The sequence below is a fragment of the Arachis stenosperma genome, chromosome 2 (assembly GCF_014773155.1).
Source record: "Arachis stenosperma cultivar V10309 chromosome 2, arast.V10309.gnm1.PFL2, whole genome shotgun sequence".
Classification (NCBI taxonomy): domain Eukaryota; kingdom Viridiplantae; phylum Streptophyta; class Magnoliopsida; order Fabales; family Fabaceae; genus Arachis; species Arachis stenosperma.
Genome location: NC_080378.1, coordinates 114,436,140 through 114,450,756, shown reverse-complemented (window position 1 = coordinate 114,450,756; position 14,617 = coordinate 114,436,140). Strand labels below are relative to the sequence as shown.

General features: G+C 25.9%; 1 protein-coding gene across 1 annotated transcript; it reads right to left on the bottom strand.

Moving 5' to 3' along the window:
• Nucleotides 1-5,473: 5,473 nt before the first annotated feature.
• Nucleotides 5,474-11,842, bottom strand: LOC130962055 (agamous-like MADS-box protein MADS3). Its single transcript, XM_057888142.1, has 8 exons — nt 11,661-11,842; nt 8,704-8,779; nt 8,424-8,485; nt 8,022-8,121; nt 6,892-6,933; nt 6,678-6,719; nt 6,371-6,513; nt 5,474-5,567 (listed from the first exon to the last, which is right to left on the bottom strand). The coding sequence occupies exons 1-8, from the start codon at nt 11,840-11,842 to the stop codon at nt 5,474-5,476; spliced, it is 741 nt and encodes a 246-aa protein (XP_057744125.1).
• Nucleotides 11,843-14,617: the final 2,775 nt, after the last annotated feature.

Below are 14,617 nucleotides of genomic sequence, written 5' to 3'. Positions count from 1 at the left end.
TGGACCGACTTAATGCGCACATGGAAACTTAAACTTCGCAACCTATTTATTACCGCATATATTTTTTATTAATTGGCCAAACAATAACCTTCCTTTGGGCCGATTATTGACCGCATAATTAATATAAAATAAACAAAAGTGTGCAATGCTTATTATTTGGCCAAACAATAAACTTCCTTTGGGCCGATTATTGTTCGCATAAATAATAAGTATTACTTTATTCTTGATCAGTTACCCAAATATTTATTTACCATTAATATGTGTATGTAATTCGGCCAAATATAGGCCTTCCTTTGGGCCGACCAATATTTGCATGAATTACATATCACCATATTCCTAATGTTTTGAATAAATCAATTTTCACAAAAGAGGCTACTTTGGCAGCATAATATTCAATCAATTTATTCCAAAACCAAATCTTTATAAAACATGTGGGTATAATAATTCAAATTATTACTAATTTCCTTATGTAACAATTAAACAAAATATATAAATTCCAAAAGGAATTTAATCTTAATGGTATCTTTTTATACCTTAAAAAAAAACATGATTATAATTCATGTGCCAACAAATTTTGATCCGTTAAGATTAAAATTAATCTTTATATAAATTAAGTCCTGAATTAATCTCGTATAATATATTTATATACATATATAAATATACCTTTAGTGTCCATCAATCGTACATACACATTAGTACGTCTGAATAATTCATGTAGAAATTTCATGAAGCATTAGTAAACATACTAATTAATATATATATACATATGACGCACGATGCACATGGAAACAATTTCACGAAGCGTCCAGCAATTTTATATGTAATGCAAATAATGCATATGTATATATATATTAATCCAATAAAATAAAATAAAATATTTTCAATGATTAAATTATGGATGGCTCTGATACCACTTGTTGGAATAAATTAATTTTCTATAATCCAGATCATCCATGTTGAATCACCAAAAATATAACATAATGCGGAAGCGTACCTGAATTCATAAATATGAATCATACGATCGGAAGAATTTCCTCAACCAAAGCCTTCTGTATTCCTAAGCGGTTGAACTGTAACTCTTTTGATGGGGAAAGAGCAACAAAGGCGGCTTTGGTATATTGGGGACCGAAACCCTGAAGGTCTATTTATATTTGAGCATGGCACCCATTAAACCCTTAAGCCCAAATAAAATAGTATCTAAAGCCCAAAAGATAATATATCTAAAATCCAAAAAGATAATTATCTAAGGAACAAAAGATAATATCCGGTTTTATTCTCATTTAATTCCAAATCAAAAATAATAATGACTTATTCAATTAGCATTTATAACAATAAATGAGATCGTCATTATATAAGTCATTTAATTTAAAATAGCATCATTTGTGATTATAATTGATATATGTATTGCCCACAAATAAGTTAGGAAATTAAATAATTTCCTAACACCCACAGCATGAATAATTATTATATATTAATTTCTAGAAATTGAGAAGCACCTAAGCCCCCTTTGGCTATTGCTCATGATTGTGGATATTTGTGATATATATATATATATATATATCAATCAGTATAAAGTTTAGAAGAAGGATAGAATTCTGTTATATAACTAGAATAACAGAAATAATAGAATATAACCGAATTGGTTAATGACTTAGACTCTAATCTAGTACCCTGCTTTCAGTTCCTTTATTCTCTGATCTATTTCACTAGACCAAACAGTTTTAACTCATATCATATTCGGATTTGGCTATGGTGGTGAAAGTATCAAGTGGTCTTTAAAGGACACTTTGATTCTAAGTGTGTGGTTGTTAATCAATCGTACAGGTTAGTATGTGTATTTATATTCTTACCCAAAATTTATAATAATTATAAAAAAGCCTCAATCATTAATGAAAACATTGTTATTTAGATGCAATTAGGAAAGAGTTGAGTTTATGGATTTTTTGTAACTTGAGATTTTAACAGACGTGTATAAAGAACAAATATTTTAAACTAATATTGGACACTAGTTAACAAAATTGTAACGTTACTACTTACTCTTTTATGAAAAAAAAAACTCATAAAACAAATTGTAAACAAGAAAAAAAAAAACTCACAAGCAAAAGTGTCCACTATAATAATAATAATAATAATAATAATAATAATAATAATAATCCTTAATTATATACATTGTTTCATCAAAGCATTGATTTTAGCCAAAACATATAACAATTCCTTAAAAATAATTTAAAGAAGATTAGTATATTATTTTTTTAAATTTTAAAATGACTAAAATTAGATTGTGAATAATATATGTATAGTTCAATTGTCTTCTGTTATTATATTAATCTAACCGTAATATTATATAACAAAGATATTTCGATAATTAAGTTTAATTAAATTGGTTTAATGGCTTAGCTCTATTTGGTTTTGAAAATAGGATAAGACTTTGAAAATAAGGCACAAAATTAGTGTTGTTATATTTTATTTGGTGATAAACTAGCACAATTTATAAAAGTTTAAATTATTATCATTTTTTTAATTAATAAATTTGGAAAAAAAATATAATAATAAAAAATATAATTATAGTAAATTAACAAAAATAATAAAAAATAAATTGTGTCTCTTGTTAGTGTCTCTATGTCCTCTTGTCAGAGTGGACACAAAAATAATTTAAAATTGGACTAAACTCTTAAAAATAGAACATTTCAAATAATAGAAAAGATGAACGATTTAACATAATAAAAAAAGTTAAACAGTCTATTTTAAATAATAAAAAAATAAATCATCCATTTAAATTGATAAATACACTACAAATTATTTATTTTGATAATTAAAATAAATAAATTATTTATTTTAAAAAAAATCCAGTTAAAGTGAGCATAATATTAGAACATAGGAGAACTAGCGAAAAGAAGGAACCGAAACAGACAGGCACCGTTCCCGCCATTCGAAAACCCAAAATTTCATTTTCATTTTTTTGAGTGAAGCAACCCAAATTTTTCTCAACTCATCTTCATTTATAAATCAACTCCTACAACTTTTTTATTTTATAAAACCTCCCAGGTCCTTAAAGGACCACATTATTCTTTCCCCACAGTAAAACCAGCCATCATATTCATATCTAAGTTGTGTTATTTGAATATTTTAAATGGTGTGTTAATAGAACTAACAGTCAAATAAAATTTAAAGTTATTATTGTTTCAGATAGGAGTCTTACTAAATTCAAGAGTAATAAAATAGAAAATATACAAAATATGGTAGTTTGGAGAGCTCATAAAATCATTCTCTTACAACGAATCAACATATCCACCTTTGAGATCATAAGTTATAATAACAACAATAAGAAATATAGTACATGTATGTGCAATTAGAATTCAAGATGTGTGGTCCGATCAATCAATTATTAATGTTTTGTATGTTTAGACAGCTTCAAACCTTTGAATAGGTTAAGAAGCCCTTTAAGGTATCTTAGTTAAAGATTTTGAAACTAAAAACAGACCCATTTCTTGATGATCGTGGACTTCCTTGCAAGTTCAACCTATTAGTGCGAGATTTGTCAGGTACTTGCAGATGTAACTGAGTAGTTTGTGTTTTGTTTTTTTTCTTGGGCTTCGGCCCCTTTATCCTACCCAAAAATTAAAAAGACCAAAACTAGCCCAATAAAAACCCATGTATTGATTAGTGTGAGATTTGTTTGGTAAAAAAATACCAAAAAATAGTAGACAGCCCACTATACAAAAATCCAAAGACTGAACCCAAAAAATGTAATGTACATAGTTTAACATGATAATTACATCAATAAATGTTTTTACAATTTGAACCGTAACTTTGAAATTATACGAATTAAATTGTTACTCTAAAAATTTTTTCTCTTAATAAAATAAAAACAAAAGTAGGATTAGGCATGTTCTAAAATATAATTATATAAAAGCCACGTGAAATTAATAAATATGATAAGATTGTTTTTATCTTTTAGATAAAAGAAACTTTTAGTTCAGGTTGTTAGAATGAGAAGGTTTCCCCGTGTTGTTTTTTGCAACAGGCCAAGCCACAATAATGTGCAAACTGAAAATATTATCTTAAACTAACTTTTTTTTCTTTTAATTTTTTCATTTTATTGAAGCCTTAAGTACATATATACATACAACACACCAAATTACCAATAAGAGTTTCTTTTATTTAATGCCATCTTATATCCAAGAAAATCATAATAAAAGTAAATAAAAATAATGTTATATTTTTCACTGTATATTAAACATGTAAACATAATTCTAGTAATTTTGGCTATTAATCTCAATGACTAAAATTATTCCTTTATTGTAATATGTTGATTGGTTTGTAGATAGGAGAATACATTGAAGAATTTCAGTTAGAAAGCATTAAATATTGAGGAATGAAAAGGGGTTCCATGCATAGTAAGTGGAAAAATCCGGGGTGTTTTGAGGAACACCAAAAGCATAAGCATGTAATGCATAGGGATATATATCTGAAGTGAGAGCAGAGAATACTTATTACTGGATTGGATTCCAGTTCTGTCACAAAATCAAGTTGAGGAACCACAAGACAACCAAGTACGCTAAAGTTTTCATCTGTCAGAACTTCCTGGATTCTTGTAGTTCCACTGTTCTTTCTCTTTTACCAAACTTAATAAATATTACACGCTCTCAAAACTGTTCTATCTCATTTTTTTTAAATAAAATGAACAATGATATTTTGAAAGTGGTATTCTAGTAATTTTAGTAATTAATTTTAATCATATAGAAAATGACTAGAATATCAGTATTTATAAAATATTTAAACATTTTCTAATAAAATAAACTCGTTTTTTTGTCTCTTATTTTTACTATATTCTCATAATATTTAAAAAGATATTAGTAACTAATATTTCCCTTACATATTTTTGTATTTTAATCAATATTAGTTAATTTTTTATTTTTCACTAAAATTATTAATTCTCTAACATTCTCTGATAAATATTTTAAAAAATGTATTTATTTAGTTAATTCAAATATAAAAAAAATATTTATTTAGTCATACAAATATTTTTCAAAATTTGTTGAATCTTTAACATGTAACAACTTAATATCAAATTATTGAGATGTTGCAACTTGGAACCAAAATAAAGCATAGTAATAAAAATTTAATGAAAAGAAATCAAAACCAAAACAATAATTTATTTGAAACATATTAAACTAAAATATATTCGTCTAGTATTCATATTATATTAAAAAAAATTGTAGCGCATATTAGTCCAAACAATATAACATTGTTTAAGGTCTATACTTTGTATCCAATTACACAGAAGAGGCTATAGAAGTCTGTAATAGCTTCCCACACATTGATGATAGTAACAAAGATACACAGTTTATGATGCTAATTAATTAAAAACCATTCAAAACACAAGTATCTTCTAATTCAAATAAAAGCATATATAGACAACAGGGTGAGTAGTCATATACGCTATTATATTATATAGTAATTATAATGAAGATCAAAGCACCCATCCATGCATGAAGTTATTGGTCTCACAAACCATGTTCTTGGCAACATTATTAGATGCTTCAGGTTGAACATAGTGATGGTACCTGTTCAAAACAACTTGTTAATTTAGAATTCCATCCCGGAATATATATTAATTTCCATATTATTGAAGAGAAGGGAAAAAAAGTTCTAAGGAGAAAAAAATCAGTGGCAATTCTTCATACCCTTATTTATAGTTTTTTTAAATTTAATTTTAGTGCATTTTTCAGTGTAAATCAATTCTTTATATTCTTATTTATAGTATTTTTTAAATTCAATTTTGGTGTATTGTCAATGTAAATCAATTTTTCATGTGTATTCAATCACTTAATGTCACATTATAAAAAATAATTACTATTTTTATTGGATATGTGAATAATCATAAAAAATAGATGTAATTATAAAAATGTGTAAAAATTTTTAAACTGTCAATGCATTAAATTTTTTTTCTTTATAATAAGAATAGGATTGACTCTCAAAATAAAAAACAGTAATTAAATATATCAAGAATGTTATTATAATTTCAAATAATATTCCGAAACTATAACTGAAAATAGAACTGGAAAACTCAAAAGACACATGTTATCTGTGTGTAAATCAAAAGCTAAAACTACAAGACAAAATACTGTGAATAGTTAAAATAAAAAAATAAAACATCTCAATGACTATAGAAATCCCTCATATATATATATATAGTCTATGATTTTTAAATTGCTTTTATAAAATAATTGACACCAGTAGTATGACATTTGACCCAAGTTTCAGTTTAAGAAAAAACCATTAGTACTTGAGTGTTAATGCCTTAATCAGGTCATTAATCAATTATTTATGAACACATGGCTAAAATTAAATTGGAAATTTAATTTACCCTATTTGCAAGAAAGGCTCAGGTTGGCAATCCATAGGGTTATTGGTTTGAGAAGGCTGAAAGGTAAAGTTGCTGTTTGCAGCAGCTGAAGTTGAACTCCACAAGCTTTCCATAGCTTTTAAATTGAACCCTTCTGCCTCAAGCTGAAAATTCAAGTTTAATTTTTAAAAAAAAAATAAATTAATTTAAAAATGTGTTGATTAATTAAATTAATTAAACAAATATGACAAGAGGCATGTATCCTCCATAGCTAGAATTGTTGCAATAATAATCTTATTCTAAAATGTTTGGTGTTATATTTCAAAACCTTGAGCCTAAGTTGCTTATTCATATCTCCAAGATGACGCTCCTGCAAGATCAATGAAAAATGCAAAAATTGAGAAATTTATAACGTGTTTCAGGTTACAAAATTAAAATGTTTGAACACAATGCAAGTCAAGTGTTCATAATGGTCTGCAGATTAGTAATATATAGAATTATAAGATAAAAAATATTAATTGATGATGAGTATCATGTCTTACCCTCCTACGCAGCTCTTCCATTTGTTCGATCATAATTTGTGTCTGCAATTAAAGTAAAAGTCCACAATTAAATTTCTTTTTTTGTTAGGTAATCTTTACCAAAGAAATTGAAACGAACCAGTTCTTTATCACATAATACAAATTGTTTGTTAATAGAATAATGTGTAAGCATTTATTTGTCATCTTACCATCTCAAATTTCTGTAAGAAGTGATATCAATTACGATATGAAATCAGAATTGTTATGATTGAAAAATTTAGTATTCGATTTTTATTGAATTAAAAAAAAAGAATTTTAGCAATTTATACAAAACTTTAAGCAAATTAAAAAATAAATATATTTAAAAAAATATATTAAAAATATAATTATTTATATAACTTTTTATATTAGTTTAAATTTTTAAAAGAAATAATATGATGGAATTTATTAGAATAGCATGCCATGATTGAAAATTATTGATATGTTAAAAGAACCCTTATAATTATATTTAAGAACCCTGAAAGAGTTATTAGTTTCTTCATGAGTATGCTGTTCTGACATTACTGATGTGGAAGGATGAGATAAAAATTATAGAGAATAGGATCTCTATATAGCAATGCATATACACTTAATATTAGTATATTATATTACAGATAGGAACTATTATTATCAATAATAAGTCACTATATATATGACTTTAAAGTGACTAATTATACAAGACATGACTCTAGAAATTTCTCAGTTATTTTTCTAACAATTTATTGCTTGTGCTTGATCAATTTAGTGCTGTGAGAAGAAATTTAAAAAAAAAATCAGTTTAATTTTTTTGCATAATAAAATTTCATTACCAAGTAATTAAGCATTTCCCCCTCCTTTTCCTTACTTCCACATTTTCAACCTTATATGATGTTTAATTTAACAGTCAAAATTTTGTTGAATCAAGTTAAACTAGATTGTACCCTAATTAACCCATTGATTTAATTTTAGATCCTTTATTAGCACGCATGTTATATATATATATATACAACCAAAGAAAAGTAACCAAATAATTATATATATAAAAAAAAAAGATAAAGGAAAGCAATCAAAGAACAAATTTGAACAAAAAGAAGGAAGCAAATGAAAGATAATAGATAGGTGTTTGCACTCACCTTCCTCTGCCTAGCTTGTGCTAAAGCACCTTCAAGCTGTTTCTCAAGATTCTGCAGCTCCTTTATGCTCAATGGTCCAAGATCTTCCCCAAGCAAGTGCCTGTGTTTTACATTGCCAACTAAATTTTGTAATATATTCCATTATATATTATGATTTTTGCTAATAAATTCAATTAGTTACTAATAGGTCAGGCCCTTTTTTGTCTTCACTTTGATTAATATGTTACATAAATATATATTTTTATATGAATCAATTTAACGATTCTCAAATATCATCTTTGTATAAAAATGTCTTCGTATAAGTAGTCATTTAATATTATAACATACATATCCATATTATTAATTTAAGTGTGTATTGTAATTATTATTATTATTATTAGAAGGGAAATAAGTGAATAATACCTCTGAGTCCTTTGTAGAGACTCATACTTTGCCTTTAGCTTTGATACCTCCTGGTACCAGCTCTGATTATTGCAACACATATGTATTAAAATATTATTCAATCAAAATTACTAAGATCTAATTAGTATTTATATATGATATGCATCCCATTGTTAATTAGTTGAATGGCTTAGAATTTAAACTTCATTAATCTTTATTGTCAAAGATAGCAATCTTCTTGCATTGTTTAAAAATTGCTACGCTTATTAGATGAAAGAAGTAGTGAAAAAATACAGTGTACCTGAGTTTCACATTCAACATGTTCATCTTGAGGAGTAAAAGAGCAGCGTTGGTATCGTTCAATAGTTTTGTTGATACTGCATTATTTCAAAACAAAATAAGAATTAGGATATAATATAATATATTAATGGTATAATATAACTTTTTTTTTTGAAAATAAGTATCAAAACAAATTATATATTCTTAATTTCTTATATACAAATATTTTTTTTATGCATAGTCCATAAAACATTTCTTAATTAAAGTAACTAGATATTTCATAGTTAATTCTTATCAATGCCATCCATTTCACTAAAAAATAATAATTTCGGACAAGGAAAAACAATTCACATTGTTGTTCAGTACAAAATTACTATTTACTATCATCATTTTGCAAATACTCATGTTCAAATTCATACATAGAGTTTTGTAATTGCACAAACATGAAAGGTACATGACAATTGAATGAAAAAGACCCAATTCTAATATTCTGAAAAGGGAAAACGAACGCGGTAATAATAATGCCATGGGTAAATCATGTAACATACATTTTTTATATTGTTCTCTTAAAACAGGTATGATTATGCATTGATTTTTATATAATTTAATTTTAATATATTATCAATATAAAATATCAGTATAAATAATTTATACGTACATCTAATTATGTAAGATTATGTGTCATTAAAAATAATTATTTCTTTTATATTAATTGTATAAGTGATTATTTTAAAAAATAATATAATTAAATAATTATATAAATTCTTTTATAATATTAATACATTAAAATTAAATTTTTTTATGTATATATGCGTAATCATAAGCAGGGTAAACTAAATTTTGCATCCATAAAAGTTAATCTTAATTTGAAATCAATACAAAGAACAAATAGTTCAACTAAGCTTTACCCCTTCATTCATTTTATTGACTATACAAATTTGAAAAAAAAATAAAAGAAAAAGAAAAACATATAAATCACTATATCATTTTCTAGAGCAAAAGAAGTGTTTTATTTGTTGGTTAGGCAAGTCAAAACTAAAAAGAAAAGAAAATATGGACACCACTTGTAAGGGATTATTTTCTCTCACAGACTACTTCTCCAGGAAACCTAGATTATTTATTTTATTTTTATTTTTATTTTTATTTTTGTTTTATTTTTTTAGAGAAAATTGGGTGCTCCAACAAGAGAGAAAGTTGAATATAATGCAACAACAAATACAATCCGAAAATTAGAACAAATTAAAGGTGAACAGCTCTAAATCCCTAATCTTGACCTAGAACAAAGTTTTACTTTTCTCTTTATACCTTGGATCACAAAGTTTACTATAGGTTGCAATTTGTTTAACCTAAATCTCTTCACAGAAGAGTAAAAGAATAAAATAAAATAGTAAAAATCTGAGTCCAACTTTTTCATCTTTGCACTCTCCTTTCCTTTTCAAATGTCCTAAAGGCATTCCTTCACCACAGAAAATCAGATATACCTATTAGGGCTAGCAATGAAAAAGGAACAAAGTAAACAAAACAAAAATAAACTAATTCATTATCCTCTTTTTGCTTTTCTTTAGTAAAACCTTATCATTATTCATCACGCGGAAAAATTAAATTACATGTCAAATTATAACACCTTAAAATAATCTACAAATACAATAAGAAGAGAGTGGAAGAAACCAAGAAGAAAATATCAATAATGGACATGAACCTTTATGAAAGTGATGGATAATTAACATACCCAGAAAAGAAAGAGAGAAATAATTGATCTAAAAGAATCAAGAATGAAAAGAAATTAAAACAAGATTTGAGATTATATATAGAATAATAGAACAACTCAACTTGAAAGAGGAAATCAATGATAGAACCAAAAGATCAAAGCATGGATAGAAAGGAATATGGACAAGGGTAAGTTTTTTTTTTAGAAAAAAAAAAATTAAATTTAAATTTTTTTATTTTTTTTCATTTTATAAGGTGTTGAAAAAGCCCTAGATCTTGCACAACGGTACAAGAGAGTAAACACAAAAATATCCATTAAATTTTACAAATAAACTCTCTTGTATGCCTTGTCCACTCATATCATATGATGATTGCTTTCTTCCTTTACTTTGTTTTCCTTCTTAGCTTCTTTCCTTTGCTTGTGAGTTATTAGAAACTTAGAATCAGAAAAGAAGAAGAAAAATATATGATTGTACTGTTCCATAAAAAGAGTATGAAAGCTGAACCAATTTCCCTTTATCCCCCAATAGAAGGTATATGGTATGAGAAAAAAAAATAATAATATTATTGATTGAATGACCATCATGAAACGTGTCCATCTATGATTGGATGAGAGCAAAATTAAAACTTATGGTATGAAACTATGAAACTTTCTCTAACCCAAGAAATATAATAGAATCCCAAAATTGGAAAAATAATAATAATTAAAAAATAAAAAGAAGAAGGTGTGAAATCATGGAGGAGTATAGTTATAAGATCCATTGATCCAGAAAAGGAAGAACTAAGAGAGAGATAAAGAAGCCAGAAGGTGGTGTCAGATGTATGTGTTAGACAAAGAAAAAACCATGAATGTTGGTGATTGGTAAGAAAAAAAATAAAAAAAAAATATTTTTCTAAAAAATACTAAAAAAAAAACTAATGGGGTGAAAAAGTTACCAAAGGTGTATGTAGTTGAAATCTTAAAAATATCAAATGCAGTAGTCTATGGGGGAAAGAAAAATAAAAAAGAAAGCACATAGAAACAGAAATAACCAGTGACCATTTTAGTGAAAGAAACTGAGGCAAAGAAGAAAGTGTTTTGCAGAGAGAAGAAGAGAAGAGATCCAAGATAACACACACATATATAAAAATATTAAAAAAAAATGGAATAACAATAAGCAACAATGGATCTTATAATGAACATTAAATTGTGATTTTTTTTTTAAATAAATCAGATCATATATTTATATATATTTATATTATATATGTATATAAAAAAATAAATAAATATACCCAGCACTTCCAAATTCATAGAGCTTGCCACGGCTTGAGAAAATGATGAGGGCAACCTCAGCATCACAGAGAACTGAGAGCTCATAAGCTTTCTTGAGCAAACCATTTCTTCTTTTTGAGAAAGTAACCTGGCGATTGATCTTGTTCTCTATCCTCTTCAGTTCAACTCTCCCTCTACCCATGTTTTTTTAATAAAAGAAACTAAAAACTCTCTCTTTTTCAGTGTTTGTGTATGAGTAGTATTCCTCGAACCACTAACCTCCTCAAAGTAGTTGTGAAATATTTTTAATTAGAAAGAAAATATAAGAGGTTTGTGTCTCACTCTTTGTTTTGGTTTCAGCTAGATATATGGAAGGGAAGAGAGAGAGAGAGGGTTGTTGAGATAATAGATAATGGGGTTGTGGGGGTTTGTTTTTGTTTCAGAGAGAAGTGGAAGTTAGTGTGTGAGATATATAGAAATAGACAATGAACATAGAAAAGGGGGGCACACACAACACTTAACATTTGATCTTCTCTTACAAGAAAATGGAAACCCAAGTTACTCTTATTTTTATCTTATTCCTTTTTTCTAATTTCATTTTGGTAAAATTTGCATGGCCCCCTCTCCTCTCTTCTCTCTTTCTCACTTCCTGCATCTTCTTAATTGCTGCATTTTGGGGTAAGGAATTATTCAACCAATTTGTTTAACTCCATATCTTATTATTATTAATTCTTCTGTATATATGTATGTGTTGCTATTATTATTATTACATCTACATTTTATTTATTTTTTTCTTGTTCTCTTCTATTTGTTACTTAGCTTGACAAATGACAAGTCAAAATTTCTGAGTTATTTTGTTTTTTATCCATTTATATTATATTACTTTCAATTTAACTATAGAAAAAAAAGTATATATATATTCTCAATTTTTCTAAGCAGTAAAATTCTATTCGATCGATTGCTTTCTATTTTTAAAAGTATATATTTAATTTTTTTTATTTAACTAAAATATGCTAGGTATATTTTTTGAATTCATATAAAGAATTAATTTTTAATTAGTCAATATTAATCAATTTTTTGTTATAATATTTTTTTTAGAACTTTAGGAATATTTATGGTTTAAAATTTATAATTTAGAATCTATGATTTAAATATTAGGATTTAAAATTTGAGGTAAAATAAAAAAAAATTTGACTGATACTAACTGAAAAATTTAACTCTCTAATTAAATTTATTTCTTTTTAATTTTATAACATGTTACATATTACATAACCTTTCTTAAAAACAAAAGATGAATAGAATATAAAGAGTATTAATGTAATTTGTACAAAAAACAATGGATTATCAAGTGAAAATAGAATAAAAACAAGGGAATTATATAAAATTAAGTATCTTTATTTTTTCTGAATGAATGATATGAGAAATTTGTAAAGTATATATCGTTAGAAAGAGTAACGCGCCAGAATGAGTAGCTGCACGCGCTGGCATGTGAAGGGTTTAAATAAAGAGAGAGCGGCATTTGTGGAAATGCAGCATCAAGCAGCTGCTGAGGCAGTTTAGCCCAAAATTGATTATGAGAATAATGATGATGATAGCTATCTGCATCTTGTTGACCAAAACTCTTCTATATGTATGTGCTAACAACAAAGCAATAATAATAATAATAATCATAATTGTTTTTCAGACCATAATAAGTTTCACCAAAGTTAGTTTCAGTTCAGTTATTTTGAAGCAACTAAATCAATATTGTTTCATCTTTTGATTCACATGCATGTAATTAAGTTAGGTTTACATTCCTTAAGAAAAATCTTAGATTTCACTTGTGTATATCATATAATTCAATAAAGTATAGTACACGAACTTATATATATATGTACTAATAACGTTTGGTAGAGAGACAGAGACAAAAAAAGTGAGACTGAGAGATAGAGACTCAGAAATAGAAATTGAAATAAATCTCAATATTCTGTTTAGTGTAAAGTAGGAGATAGAAATTGAAACAAGAATAAAGTTCTAATTTAATTTGTACAAAGGGTAAAATTGGAATTAATTAATTGAAACGAGAATAATTTAGATATAAAATGTTATTAAAGTTTCAATTTCCGTCTCTACAAATTTCAGTCCTCTGTGTTCTTATTTTTTGAAGGTAGTGAAATACTAAAATTTTAGGAACAAAAACAGAAATTTTAGTACCAATCTCTAAATCAACAAATATGATATTGAGTCTCAATCTCTCAAATCTATATTCCGTACCTCAAAACAAATGCTACTAATTTAATGTATGTTTTCTTAATTTTCGGTGGTCAGCTACTAAACATGGACACTAAAAATGAAAGTGTGCTAGGTTATTCGATCAGAGTTTTTTGTAAGTCAACTCATTTTAAACTCTACTCATTTTATTAAATAGGTTAAGTTTGGCTTTTACAGAGGGATCACTTTATATAAAATTTAAGAAAAGTTTATGAAATTTGTTGAGTTGGTTTGTTAAAATAATATTATTTTTGTAAAAAAATATTTTTAATTTTGACTTTCAATTACTTATTTATAATAAACAAAAAAAATTAAAAAATTAATAGTTAAGATTAATTAAGATTATAAGTATTTTTTGTAAGTATAATTATAATATATGACTAATAATTAAAATATAAATAAATGATAATTTATAAAAATATGAATCATAAATTTTAAAATAATTTATATTTTTTATATTTATTATTTTTAATTTTTATTCACAAAACATGCTTTTTTTTATAAGCTCGTGAGTTTGTCAAACTTTTAAATAAGTCGGATTTGAATATGAAAAAAAATTATGAAAGGTTATAAGCTTAGGTATAGATTATGCATTTTTAACATGAATCAGATGCGTCTAAATAAAAATTTGGCTCATTTCAATTCATTTTCATCTCTAATGGACACTAATACAAACATGAGATATAACATATGATACAGAAAAGAACACATAGATACATAAAATTTT